This window comes from Hemiscyllium ocellatum, chromosome 3 (genome assembly GCF_020745735.1).
Source record: "Hemiscyllium ocellatum isolate sHemOce1 chromosome 3, sHemOce1.pat.X.cur, whole genome shotgun sequence".
NCBI classification, from domain to species: Eukaryota; Metazoa; Chordata; class Chondrichthyes; order Orectolobiformes; family Hemiscylliidae; genus Hemiscyllium; species Hemiscyllium ocellatum.
Genome location: NC_083403.1, coordinates 137,367,723 through 137,380,865, shown reverse-complemented (window position 1 = coordinate 137,380,865; position 13,143 = coordinate 137,367,723). Strand labels below are relative to the sequence as shown.

The 13,143-nt window shown below is 39.3% G+C and overlaps 1 protein-coding gene across 1 annotated transcript in view; it reads left to right on the top strand.

The window, feature by feature from the left end:
* The window catches only part of LOC132836037 (tudor domain-containing protein 15-like), a 15,344-nt gene extending 2,580 nt beyond the window's left edge, over positions 1 to 12,764 (top strand). Inside the window, exons 2-5 of the mRNA XM_060855252.1 lie at positions 2,376 to 3,136; positions 3,289 to 3,372; positions 3,422 to 7,481; positions 12,745 to 12,764. Coding sequence (XP_060711235.1) covers positions 2,376 to 3,136; positions 3,289 to 3,372; positions 3,422 to 7,481; positions 12,745 to 12,764 — 4,925 coding nt within the window. The remainder of the gene's footprint in view (positions 1 to 2,375; positions 3,137 to 3,288; positions 3,373 to 3,421; positions 7,482 to 12,744) is intronic.
* The last annotated feature ends 379 nt before the right edge of the window (positions 12,765 to 13,143 follow it).

The window sequence follows — 13,143 nt, the reverse complement described above, 5'->3', positions numbered from 1 at the left end:
CCCCACCCCCACCCCCTCACTCACCCTCCCCCACCCCCTCACTCACCCATTACTTGTATGATTTGAAAAACACCAAGCCCTGATCCTTATGAACAATATTGGTTACAGTTTGACAACCAGTTGCTAACCATTTATTGTGCACTCTACTTCCAGTTAATACAGTGCAAATCTCCTATACATGTCACTGTGTTGTTACATTGCCATGACTTTCTATTTTCCACAAGAGGCTTTGATGGGACACCTTATCAAACACCTTCTGGAAAGCTAAGAACTATGCAAAACCCAATTCCCCCTTTATCGACAGCACAGACTGAGTGTTTTGCTGAACACTTCTGTTCAGTCCACATACATGACCCTGAGCTGTCACTTTGATTCTACACCCCACTCCCATGCTGACCTCTCACCTTTCCACTGAAACTCTGTCAGAATCAGATTGAGTTCAGCAGTTTTGTGTCATAACCACTGCTCCGGTTTCTTTGGACTCTAAGTGCTGGTATAATTCCACAGTTGTTTATAGCTGCAATCAGTCCAGCGTTTGTGTCTTTTCTTGTCCTACTGCCATTTTCCATCTTCCTTGCACCATCACCCTGTTTTAGGCTCCACCCCCACAAATAGAGGACGTGGAATCTGTATGAAAACTTCTATAAGACCTTTCAAGCCAGATTTGCTATTCAACATGATCGTGGCTGATCCTCTATCACGATGCTACACTCCCATTTTCTCACATAACTCTTGAAATATTTTTATATTGAAAAATAAATCCATTTGTGAATACAGTCAGACTTGGATGCCATGGCCTTTCATGATATCGAATTCTATAGTTTGCCCACTCTCTGAATGAAGATGTGTTTCCTTGGCTTAGTTCTAAGGGCATACTCTGCATCGTGACACTGTAGCTCCCTGACCAGTTGGAAAACATGCTGTACCTAATCTGTCTAGCTCTGTTAAAATTTTATATGTTTCAATTAGATCCACCCTCATTCCTCTAAACTCAAGTGATACAGGCCCAGCCAAACCTATCTGTCCTCTTTTGACAGTCCTATCACTCCCAGTATCATCCAAATGAATCTTCACTACAATAGTGAAGGTTGACTTGGCTGACAGTAACATATTTCACGTTATGGAAATATGTCATCTCTTAGACTGCACATAGTATTTTAGGTGTGGTCTTACCAAGGCTCTGTTAGCTGCAACAAGACATCCTCACTTCTGAACTTGAACCCTCTTGCAGTGAAGGCCAACATATTGTTTATCTTCCTAAGTGCTTGTTGCACATACCTGTTTACTCCAAACCCTTTGTAATAAATGTATCTTTACATGTAGGAGCAGGATACATTATGATGACCTGTGAAAATTCTATCTTTTTTATATAGATTTCACATAATTTGTTTATTTTGCTCAACTAAAAAATAATACTGAAATGGCAGCACGCTCATTGCTGACTTAAAAGATACAAACCTCATTTTTGGGCTTAAGTATATGAGTTACATTGATATTCCATGCATCCACCTACCACTTAGGAAAGGGTAGGAGAGTTCTCCCTTTCAGCTGGTCAACATTTATCTGTCAAAGAAAAACATTAACAAGCCACTTATTGCATTTTCTGCCTGTAGAAACTGGTGAGTAAGTCTGATATCACATTTCCTAAAACGTTAAAGTAATCAGCCAGCTGCACAGCTTGTGGAAAGTCTTGAGGAAGTGAAAATTGTGATGTACATGCAAATATTCCAATCTTATTATTACTTTGTGATACAATTTGTTTTTGGGTAACAATTGTATGTAAGACCAAGATTATAGTCAAGAGTAGTGATCAGCCAATGTGTCGAGAGTGTGGTGCTGGAAAAGCACAGCAGGTCAGGCAGCATCCGAGGCGCAGGAGAATCGACATTTCTCCTGAGAAGCATCAATTCTCCTGCTCCTCGAATGCTGCCTGACCTGTCGTGCTTTTCCAGCATCACACACTCGACTCTAATCTCCAGCATCTGCCGTCCTCACTTTTGCCTAGTTCTTATATCAGCCAGTACGTCTTTGGCTTGCTTGTATTCATTCACGGGATGAGGGTGTCGCTGGCTAGGCCAGCATTTATTGTCCATCCTTAATTACCCACAGGGCAGTCAAGAGTGAACCAGATTACTGTGGGTCTGGAGTCACATGTGTGCCAGACATGGTAAGGATGGCAGTTTCCTTCCCTAAAGGACATTAGTGAGCCAGATGGGATTTTCTAACAATGAACAATATTTAGTTTGTTTTAACTATTTACATCAACAAAAGAAAATCCAGTTGTTTTAATAATTTTAAATTAAGGTAGATTATCAAAGATATGAATTTGCCCGTATTGTATTCTACTTCCTTTTTTTTAAACTTTTGTTTTGTAGGCCTTATGTGTTCAACTTTTACTTCGCCTGCTCACTCCTCAGTCCTTGATCTGAATATAACCCGTGTGGAGTGTTATCCAGAAAAAGTATTCGTGTGTTTTTGGGGTTGGTACAACAGCATATGTGAATTGGACTATCATATATTGCATAATGAAGTACAGAATGCAGCAAAAACTAGCACCAACATTGCAGTTGATGAGTTGTGTTTTGCAGAGGACCTTTACAATGGCGGATGGCACCGAGGAAGGGTAATAAGAAAGAATGAAGAATCATATGAAGTATTTCTCATAGATGTTGGGATGATGTTGACAGTTGATTCTCGACATATTGCTGCTGCTTCTAAGAATTTGTTTAAGTTGCCTCCGAAAGTGGTGTGTGGCTTATTTGCCAATATAGTGCCAGTGAAAGGGAGATGGTCCCCAACAGCAGTCAAATATTTTTCATCATTGACAAATTCTCGAATCACAGGCAGTGTTGAAAAGCTCTTGAAGAACCAAATTATTTTGGTGGAAGCCCCAGACATTAATAAAAAACTCTTTGAACTTGGTTTAGCAAAAGTTCTTGATGGCAGTACTTTCAATTTTCTAATGGAACTGTCTAAAGATTCAATAGAATTACCTGGGTATGAGAATATGGAACCTCTGTACATGCAGAAAAGCTGCAGCAAGCCTGTGTTTGATGAAACTATTGTATTATCTCCAAGTTTCCAACGAATCCTGGATGTTTTGAGTCCAAGTTTGCAAACTGGTGTTACAGAGGCAGTAAAAATAACATGTGCTTCAGGGCTTCATCACTTTTATTGCCAGTTGAAAAGGCTGGCTCCAGAGCTAGAAACAATGACCAGAGACTTGCAATGCTACTATGAAACAGAAGAAAAAGAATTAAATGATGGACCTGTTGACAATTTTGGTGCAGTTTGTGCTGTAAAAGGCAAAGATGGAAGATGGTACAGGGGAGTTGTAAAGCAACTCTTAACCTCTGGCCAGGTAGAAGTTTGGTTCATGGATTATGGAAGAACTGAAATTGTTTTTCCAACTTATATTAAGAAGTTGATGCCAGCTTTTTTTATGATGCCTCTGATGTCATTTCCTTGTGCATTAAATGGCTTATCAAATCAAACAAAACCATGGATAAGTTTGCAGACTGACATTTTCAAGGAATCACTGTTTGAGGAAATGTTAACTATTTGCATTGACACCTATTCTCCTAAAGAGCATTTATACTATGTTACACTGTACAAGCAGAAAAACATTAATATCCATCAAGTGAATGCAATAACGTCAGAAGTAAATCCAAAGATTGAGTGTAGCCCAAAGAAGAAGGTAACTAGGGATAGTAACGGACAAATTAGAAAACTTCGAGAAACTAAGGGGTTAGGAACTGGGAAGGAGACATGTAAGCCAATGCAACATTCTGTAAGCTCTGATGAAATGAAAATAAATGCTTCCTATGTTGGATTTGTGGAGTATGTAATCAACCCGTCTGACTTTTGGATTCGAACATCAGAATACAATGATGAATTTGAATGCTTAATGATCAATATTCGAAACCACTATAGCAAAGTTGGCATAAATGAGAAGCTAATTCAGAAACCAGAACCTGGTTTGTTTTGTTGCGCTAGGTATAGCAAAGACCTACATTTTTACAGAGCAGTTATTACAGATGTACTTGATGACCAACTCAGAGTGTTTTTTGTTGACTTTGGGAATGCTGAAGTTGTAGATTTTGATGCTGTGAAATCCCTGCCTCCTGAGTACATGAATCTGCCTTCTTTGGCAATGAATTGTTCTATTGCTCATATTTTTCCTTTCGAGGAAGTGTGGACTAAAGATGCAACTAACTTCTTTAAGAAAGCTGTATTCAACAAGAAACTTTTTATAAACGTGGTTTCAAGGCAGGGCAGCAGATATGTCATAGATATTAAAGATATGGAGTGCAGTGAGCAGTTGTCTATTAGCACAGTGATGCTTGAAGCCGGTTATGCTGATTTTTGGAATGTACAGCCAAACTTTGTATTGTTTGAACAGAAATGTCAATGGAAATTTCCAAAATCCAGAACAGGCAAATCACCTGCAAGTGAGAAAAGGATATATACAGATAAAAACTCCAAGTTGAAAAGTTCATGCAGTATTCCATTTTCAAATACCTCAGTGGCTACTACTTTATCTCCAGCTATTGAAATGCATAATAACTTTCCACGTGTACACCTTCACCTGCCAGTATGGAGTAAAGAGTCCAAAATAGCATCACCGTATAGACAACAAGTATTTAAACTTGGATCTGTTCTTGATGTGAGAGTGACTCATGTAAATTCTCCAGCAGAATTTTGGTGTCAACTGCAGAACAACTCAAATCAGCTTGAATTGCTTATGAGGAACATGCAGCATTACTACAGTATTCCAAGGGACCCTTTTCAATTTGAGCACACTGGTTGTGTTGCAAAGTGCACCAAAGATGGTCAGTGGTATAGAGCATCAGTTATTCAAGGAAACTTTACAAATGAAGAGGTTGCAGTATTGTTTGTTGATAATGGTATCCAGCAAAAAATAGCTATCAAAAATCTTTGTGCTATTAATCCAGAATTTCTTCATCTAGAAGGACAGGCATTTAGGTGCACTCTCAACAACATTATTCAACCTGTAAGCTGTGGTCCTTCTGTTTTGGATCATGCTTCTTGTAACAAATTTAAACAATTCATTGGCAATTGTTTAATTTCTGGTGAGAGTCTCAAATGCACAATATTGGCAATGGCCCTGATGAATGGAAAGGGCCTGTGTAATGTGGTAGACCTTCATACACCACTTATTAATGTATGCCAGTTACTTTTGGAGGCTCGACTACCTACTTGCATGAAATCACCATCTTTGTTTAGTCCCTCAGTTCAATTATACACACCGTATTACAGTGCCCATGATATAAAAATTGGAAGTGAAGAGAAGGTGTATGTAACCTATGTGTCGAGTCTGTCAAAATTCTATTGCCAATTGGACAAAAATACCGTAGTTATAGATACACTTAAGACTGAGGTGGATATTGTTAGTAAACAAATGCAAGGACAAAAATTAGACTTGGATAGGACCAGTATATGCTTAGCTAAATATTTTGAAGATGGTCAGTGGTATCGTGCTGTAGCCCGTACTCTCCAGTCACCTGAACATTTTCAAGTGTTTTTTATAGATTATGGCAATACTGAGATAGTTGATAAAAATGACGTTGTTCCAATTCCTGAAGATGCAAGGAATTTGATTTTTATACCAATGCAAGCAGTTAAATGCTGTTTGTCCCTTTGTACTCGGGAACTGTCTGATGAAACTGTTGTCTTGTTTAAACAAACTGTATTTGGAAAACCACTAACAGCATTTGTGGTAGCAAAAAGGTCTGATGGTCAATTAATTCTTGAGCTTTATGATGGAAGTTTAAACATTAGTGCACAAATAACAGGTCAATGCATACCATGTCAGTCTGGAAGAGGGAAACTGAGCCTTGATGAAACAAAATGGCAAAGTGACAATTCTTTTCAACCAGCCAAAGTAGTTCCTTCCGCAGAACAACTGATGAAGAGGCAACCTGATTACTTAGTGCACTTAATTAATGAAACAAACAGACTGATCCTTTCCTTTTTGAAGGCAGAACTACATTATGTTGGATGTAAAAATAAAGTCCAGAACTGCAGCCTTGGAAAGGAAAATGTGCAATGTATGGTTGGAAGACGTTTCAAAAATAAAAAGAATTGCCAAAATGAAATTATCCCCAAGTTTGCTGCACAGCGTACAAAGAGGAAAATACCATGCAAGATAACGAATTTGGGTGAAACAGACCATGCAGCCAAGGCTACATTCCATCAAGGGAAGATTAAGATGGCAGCTCATCATGTGATTACCTCTAAGAAAACGTTGCCATTGACGAAATGTTGTCACCTTGTACAAAACAGTCCTGCAGCTCAAAATGAGATGATTTTATTGCAGTGGCCTAAACTACAAAAGGATAGCATCATCAAACATGTCATTGTGTATCAACAGAATGCCAATGTAAAAGTTAAACATCCGTTAACTGAATATATAATAACCCCTGTGATTCTGTTAACTGGCCAGGAAGTTATTAAATTGCTAAGAAAATTGGATTCTAGATTTGTAGAGGTTGAGATTAACCAAGTTACTGTTACTCGAAACATTTCAGTAAAAGAAATTGTTCACAAAAATGATTTAATTCGTATTTCAGAATATTTTTCACCTAGTTTTGATGGATGGGTAAAAGAAGTTAGTTTTGCAGAAATGGAAAACAGGATGGCAAACAAACAGTGTTTGATGTCACCAGAAACTTTGCTTCCTGTTGAGAAGAGTGCATTAAGCTCACCGTTGAACCCAATTTTGTGTGGCTGTATCCAGACTAGAATAGAATATACTGGCTTTGCTACTTCTGTGATTGACCCTTCAGAATTCTACATTCAGCTTGAAGATACATTAGAAATGATGGAAACTCTCTCATCACTGTTGGCTCAATTGTCGGAGAATTATCAGGCTTTACCTCGAGATATATTGAAGCCTGGTGTAACTTGCTTAATCAAGTCTGCCACAGATGAGCAGTGGTCTCGGGTAGAAATATATGAAGTCTCTCAGCAGTTTGTTATTGTTAGAGCTGTTGATTATGGACATTATATTTTTGTACCATCTTCAGATTTGAGCAGACTGAGGGAACTTCCTGTAGAGCTTGCAGAAGTACCACGCTTGACTAATCCCTGCAGTCTAAGTAATGTTGTGCCTTCAGTTGGGCATAACTGGACAGATGAAGCTATAATTTTCTTTCAAAACTCCTTAAACGAGCAAACTTTGACCATATTTTTTAAACAGTGTATATCTGTGTTACTTTGGGAAGTAGATCTTGTCATAAACAACAAAAATGTTGCAGAAGATTTGGTTTCTGCAGGACATGCAGCTTTTCTGAAAGGAATTGAGAAATCCTCAATTAAAGACTCTGTTAGTTCTGCAGAGGACATTCAAGTACTGACTGAACCTGTTTTAGAGCAACAATTTGAGAAAAATGAGTTTTCGGATGTTTTACTTAATGAAGATACCATTGAGAAATTTGAATCCACTTATTCAAAAGGATGTGAGTATTGTTTTTCTAAAATCTTTATTCAGCAATACATGCATTTTGTTTTTGTAACTAGTAGAAGCCTTCCAAACTTGATAATGATTTTGTAATTTTACGTGTCTCTAAGTCCTTGTTGTACTTAATTGACCTTATTTGAAAATTTAACACAAATGAGAAAGACCTGTTTCAGTTGTATGAAAGTTATAAAGATAACAATAAAGTCTATCATTCCTTAATTGTCAAGTTTTATCAATAAAATGTGCTAAGATGTTTCATGTGTTTATAAAATGCTTTGGAGATGCAAATTTGTTGTTAAAAGTACTATGCATTTTCATGGGAGAGGTGAAAAGTGATCAAAAACGCAAAGTCCAACAAGCTGGTGATAGAGGTGGAAAATTGAGGAAAAAGGTATTGAAAATTCTCAATCAATACTAATTCAGGAGGCTGCAATGACATGATCGTACTGATTAGTATCTATCTGTTGTGTGAGGCAAGTTCCATCCCAACCAACAATTGGGTCTAGCCATGTCAAATGATTCAATACTGACTACCTAAGCTGAAAACCTGTCCATTGGTTCTTTTCAAAGAGAACAGAAAGCCTGGCTATCATACAACCTATTTCTTCACTTGTATAATTTGAGTGTGCTTTATCTTCAGCTCATCTAGTTTAAATAATTTGAAGGTGTATACCCTGATACAACTGTAATGGAAGGAACATGTTGGTAATCAACCCACACTACTTGTCCAGTTGCACATGAGTATAAATGTGTTGAATCAATTATCAAAAAGGCCATTTGATCTCCCTTTTTTTTGTATTATTGTCCAGAATAAATGTGACGTTTTAATAAGACTTTAAATGAACCACTGTGACCTTGGTACAATTCTTCCCCTTGGCATTTTCAATGTATGACAAGGATTGGTAAAACAATAACCTGTATCTTTTAACAAAAAAAAACCTGAAGAATTGTGGATGCTAGGAATCAGAAACAAGGGCAGGAGTTGCTGGGGAGATCAGTGGGACTGGCATCGTCTGTGGAGGGTGTTTGGACTTGGCGTATTGGGTTCAGTGACCCTTCCCCAGAACTCAGTGAGAGGCAGTTTGCGGCGCGGGTCACTGGGCTTGGAGCGCTGGCTCTGGTTTCACTCTGCGGGTGCTGCCGGACCTGCTGAGCTTTTCCAGCAAGCAATGTTTTTGAACATGTACCTTTTTCTTTGAAGACAAGGCTACATATAGAACGTTACAGCGCAGTACAGGCCCTTCGGCCCTTAATGTTGAACATCCCTGTGAAAATAATCTGATGCCTATCTAACCTACACCATTCCGTTATTATCCGTATGTTACGGTAGGGGATTTTAACTTTCCAAACATCGACTGGGACTGCCATAGTGTTAAAGGTTTCGATGGAGAGGAATTTCTTAAGTGTGTACAAGACAATCTTCTGATTCAGTATGTGGATGTACCTACTAGAGAAGGTGCAAAACTTGACTTACCCTTGGGAAATAAGGCAGGGCAGGTGACTGAGGTGTCAGTGGGGGAGCACTTTGGGGCCAGCAACCATAATTCTATTCGTTTTAAAATAGTGATGGAAATGTATAGACCAGATCAAAAAGTTGAAGTCCTAAATTGGAGAAAGGCCAATTTTGACAGTATTAGGCAAGAACTTTCAAAAGCTGTTTGGGGGCAAATGTTCGCAGGTAAAGGAACGGCTGGAAAATGGAAAGCCTTCAGAAATGAGATAACGAGAATCCAGAGAAAGTATATTCCTGTCAGGGTGAAAGGAAAGGCTGGTAGGTATAGGGAATGCTGGATGACTAAAGAAATGGAGGGTTTGGTTAAGAAAAAGAAGGAGGCATATGTCAGGTACAGACAGGATAGATCGAGTGAATCCTTGGAAGAATATAAAGAAAGTAGGAGTATACTTAAGAGGGAAATCAGGAGGGCAAAACGGTGACATGAGATATCTTTGGCAAATAGAATTAAGGAGAATCCAAAGGGGTTTTACAAATATATTAAGGACAAAAGGGTAACTAGGGAGAGAATAGGGCCCCTCAAAGATCAGCAAGGCGGCCTTTGTGTGGAGCCACAAAAAATGGGGGGATACTAAATGAATATTTTGCATCAGTATTTACTGTGGAAAAGGATATGGAAGATATAGACTGTAGGGAAATAGATGGTGACATCTTGACAAATGTCCAGATTACAGAGGAGGAAGTGCTGGATATCTTGAAACGGTTAAAGGTGGATAAATCCCCAAGACCTGATCAGGTGTACCCGAGAACTCTGCGGGAAGCTAGAGAAGTGATTGCTGGGCCTCTTGCTGAGATATTTATATCATCGATAGTCACAGGTGAGGTGCCAGAAGACTGGAGGTTGGCAAACGTGCCACTGTTTAAGAAGGGCGGTAAAGACAAGTCAGGGAACTATAGACCGGCGAGCCTGACCTCAGTGGTGGGCAAGTTGTTGGAGGGAATCCTGAAGGACAGAATGTACATGTATTTGGAAAGGCAAGGACTGATTAAGGATAGTCAACATGGCTTTGTGCGTGGGAAATCATGTCTCACAAACTTGATTGAGTTTTTTTGAAGAAATAACAAATAAGATTGATGAGGGCAGAGCAGTAGATGTGATCTATGTGGACTTCAGTCAGGCGTTCGACAAGGTTCCCAATGGGAGACTGATTAGCACGGTTACATCTCATGGAATACAGGGAGAACTAGCCATTTGGATACAGAACTGGCTCAAAGGTAGAGGATAGAGAGTGGTAGTGGAGGGTTGTTTTTCAGGCTGGAGGTCTGTGACCAGTGGAATGCCACAAGGATTGGTGCTGGGCCCTCTACTTTTTGTCATTTATAGAAATGACTTGGATGAAAGCATAAGAGGTACAGTTAGTAAGTTTGCAGATGACACCAAAATTGGAGGTGTAGTGGACCGCGAAGAGGGTTACCTCCGATTACAACAGGATCTGGACCAGATGGGCCAATGGGCAGAGAAGTGGCAGATGGAACTTAATTCAGATAAATGCGAGGTGCTGCACTTTGGGAAAGCAAATCTTAGCAGGACTTATACACTTAACGGTAAGATGCTAGGGAGTGTTGCTGAACAAAGAGACCTTGGAGTGCAGGTTCATAGCTCCTTGAAAGTGGAGTCGCAGGTAGATAGGATAGTGAAGGCGTTTGGTATGCTATCCTTTATTGGTCAGAATATTGAGTACAGGAGTTGGGAGGTCATGTTGCAGCTGTACAGGACATTGGTTAGGCCACTGTTTGAATATTGCATGCAATTCTGGTCTCCTTCTTATCAGAAAGATGTTGTGAAACTTGAAAGGGTTCAGAACAGATTTACAAGGATGTTGCCAGGGTTGGAGGATCTGAGCTACAGGGAGAGGCTGAACCGGCTGGGGCTGTTTTCCCTGGAGCTTTGGAGGCTGAGGGGTGACCTTATAGAGGTTTACAAAATTATGAGGGGCATGGATAGGGTAAATAGGCAAAGACTTTTCCCTGGGATTGGGGAGTTCAGAACTAGAGGGCATAGGTTTAGGGTGAGAGGGGAGAGATATAAAAGAGACCTAAATGGCAATTTTTTCACGCAGAGGGTGGTACGTGTATGGAATGAGCTGCCAGAGGAGGTGGTGGGGGCTGGTACAATTGCAATATTTAAGAGGCATTTGGATTGGTATATGAATAGGAAGGGTTTGGAGAGATGTGGGCCGTGTGCTGGCAGGTGGGACTAGATTGGGTTGGGATATCTGGTCGGCATGGACGGGTTGGACCGAAGGGTCTGTTTCCATGCTGTACATCTCGATGACTCTGTGATTCTCATGTAAAGTCCTGGGGGATGTTGCTGAACAAAGAGACCTTGGAGTGCAGGTTCATAGCTCCTTGAAAGTGGAGTCGCAGGTAGTTAGGACAGTGAAGAAGGTGTTTGGTATGTTTTCCTTTATTGGTCAGAGTATTGAATACAGGAGTTGGGAGGTCATGTTGCGGCTGTACAGGACATTGGTTAGGCCACTGTTGGAAGATTTGTGTGCAATTCCTGTCTCCTTCCTGTCAGAAAGATGTTGTGAAATGTGAAAGGGTTCAGAAAAAGACTTCCAAGAATGTTACCAGGATTGGAGAATTTGAGCTATAAGGAGAGGCTGAACAGGCTGGGGCTGTTTTCCCTGGAGCGTCGAAGGTTGAGGGGTGACCTTATAGAGGTTTACAAAATCATGATGGGCATGGATAGGGTAAGTAGACAAAGTCTTTTCCCTGGGGTGGGAAAGGAAAGAGCTAGAGGGTGTAGGCTTAGGGTGAGAGGAAAAAAATATAATATGGACCTAAGGGACAACTTTTTCACGAAGAGAGTGGTATTTGGAATGAGCAACCAGAGGAAGTGGTGGAGGCTGGTACAACTGCAACATTTAAAAGGCATCTGGATGGGTATATGAATAGGAAGGGTTTGGAGGGTTATGGGCTGAGTATTGGTAGGTGGGACTAGATTGGGTTGGCATGGACGGGTTGGACTGAAGGGTCTGTTTCTATGCTTTACATCTCTATGACTCTAATGAGTGTCTGTTAATTATAACGCAAGCCTTTTTAAAACAAGTGGCATATGCTGATTAATATCTGAGGTATGTTCTTGAATTAGAATTACATTCCCTTAATGTGAAACACATGCATACAACACATTTGTCTTTGGAGATGATTCCTTTTATTAAAAAAGGTAAAAGAAGAAACATTCTTGTAAGCAAGTGGTTTGAAAACAAAGGATAGAATTCAATGACTGCTCATGGTTCGTGGTGTTTTTTGTTAACAAAATTGAGTTGCTGAAAGCTACAGGTTGAGGGAAGATTTTAAGTTCAGATGGGAATCAAGAATCTTGAAAGAGGATCCACAGTTCAGCTTTTGGGGATTCACAAGATAGAAGAAATTTATGTGAAAAAACACCACACAAAATTAACTGGATTTTATTTGATTAACTTGGTTCACATGGCCAGCCTTTTGTTCTTGGAACATTTAAAGTGTGTGTGCATTCTTCTTCAATTAACTGGAGAAGTTTAGATAATTCATTAGTTGATTAGTTGTTTACAACTAAATGATTTTGCTATTATGAAAATTGACATTTGATATGCAATATTTCAATTAATTAAATCAGAATTAATATTTTAATTTGTCTAAGAATGCTAGCTACTGACAGGTAATACACAACAATGAAACTGATTTTTTTTAAATCAAAGAAGCACAGACTATGAGTGCATGCATAAATATATCTTATTAGATTGTTTTGTTTTAATTTTAGGTATGAATGCAACTTTCTAAAGCTACCTTCCTGCAAAACAAAACTTTCAAGACTGGCCTTTGTAGCAACGTTATTTGCTTCACTGATGTGTCTTGTATTGAATCATGCTCAAAATTGTTTAAGCGTGTGGAAGACTTCAATGAAAAGTGAAAAATCTAAATGGCATAACACCAACTATTTCAACATTCTATATCTTTTGAAGAAGTGCAGAAGTTGTGATTAATCTTGTGCAGATTAATTGCACAAGATTTAAAATAAGTTTCAACGGTCCATACAGGTTAGTGGAGACTAAGAATCTATCACTAGTATGACTGGATATGAAACTGGAATTTTCTGTTTGTGAACTGCTTGAATTGCAGTGTGATTTTGTTAAGATTTCTTTATTTGCAATTTATTTAT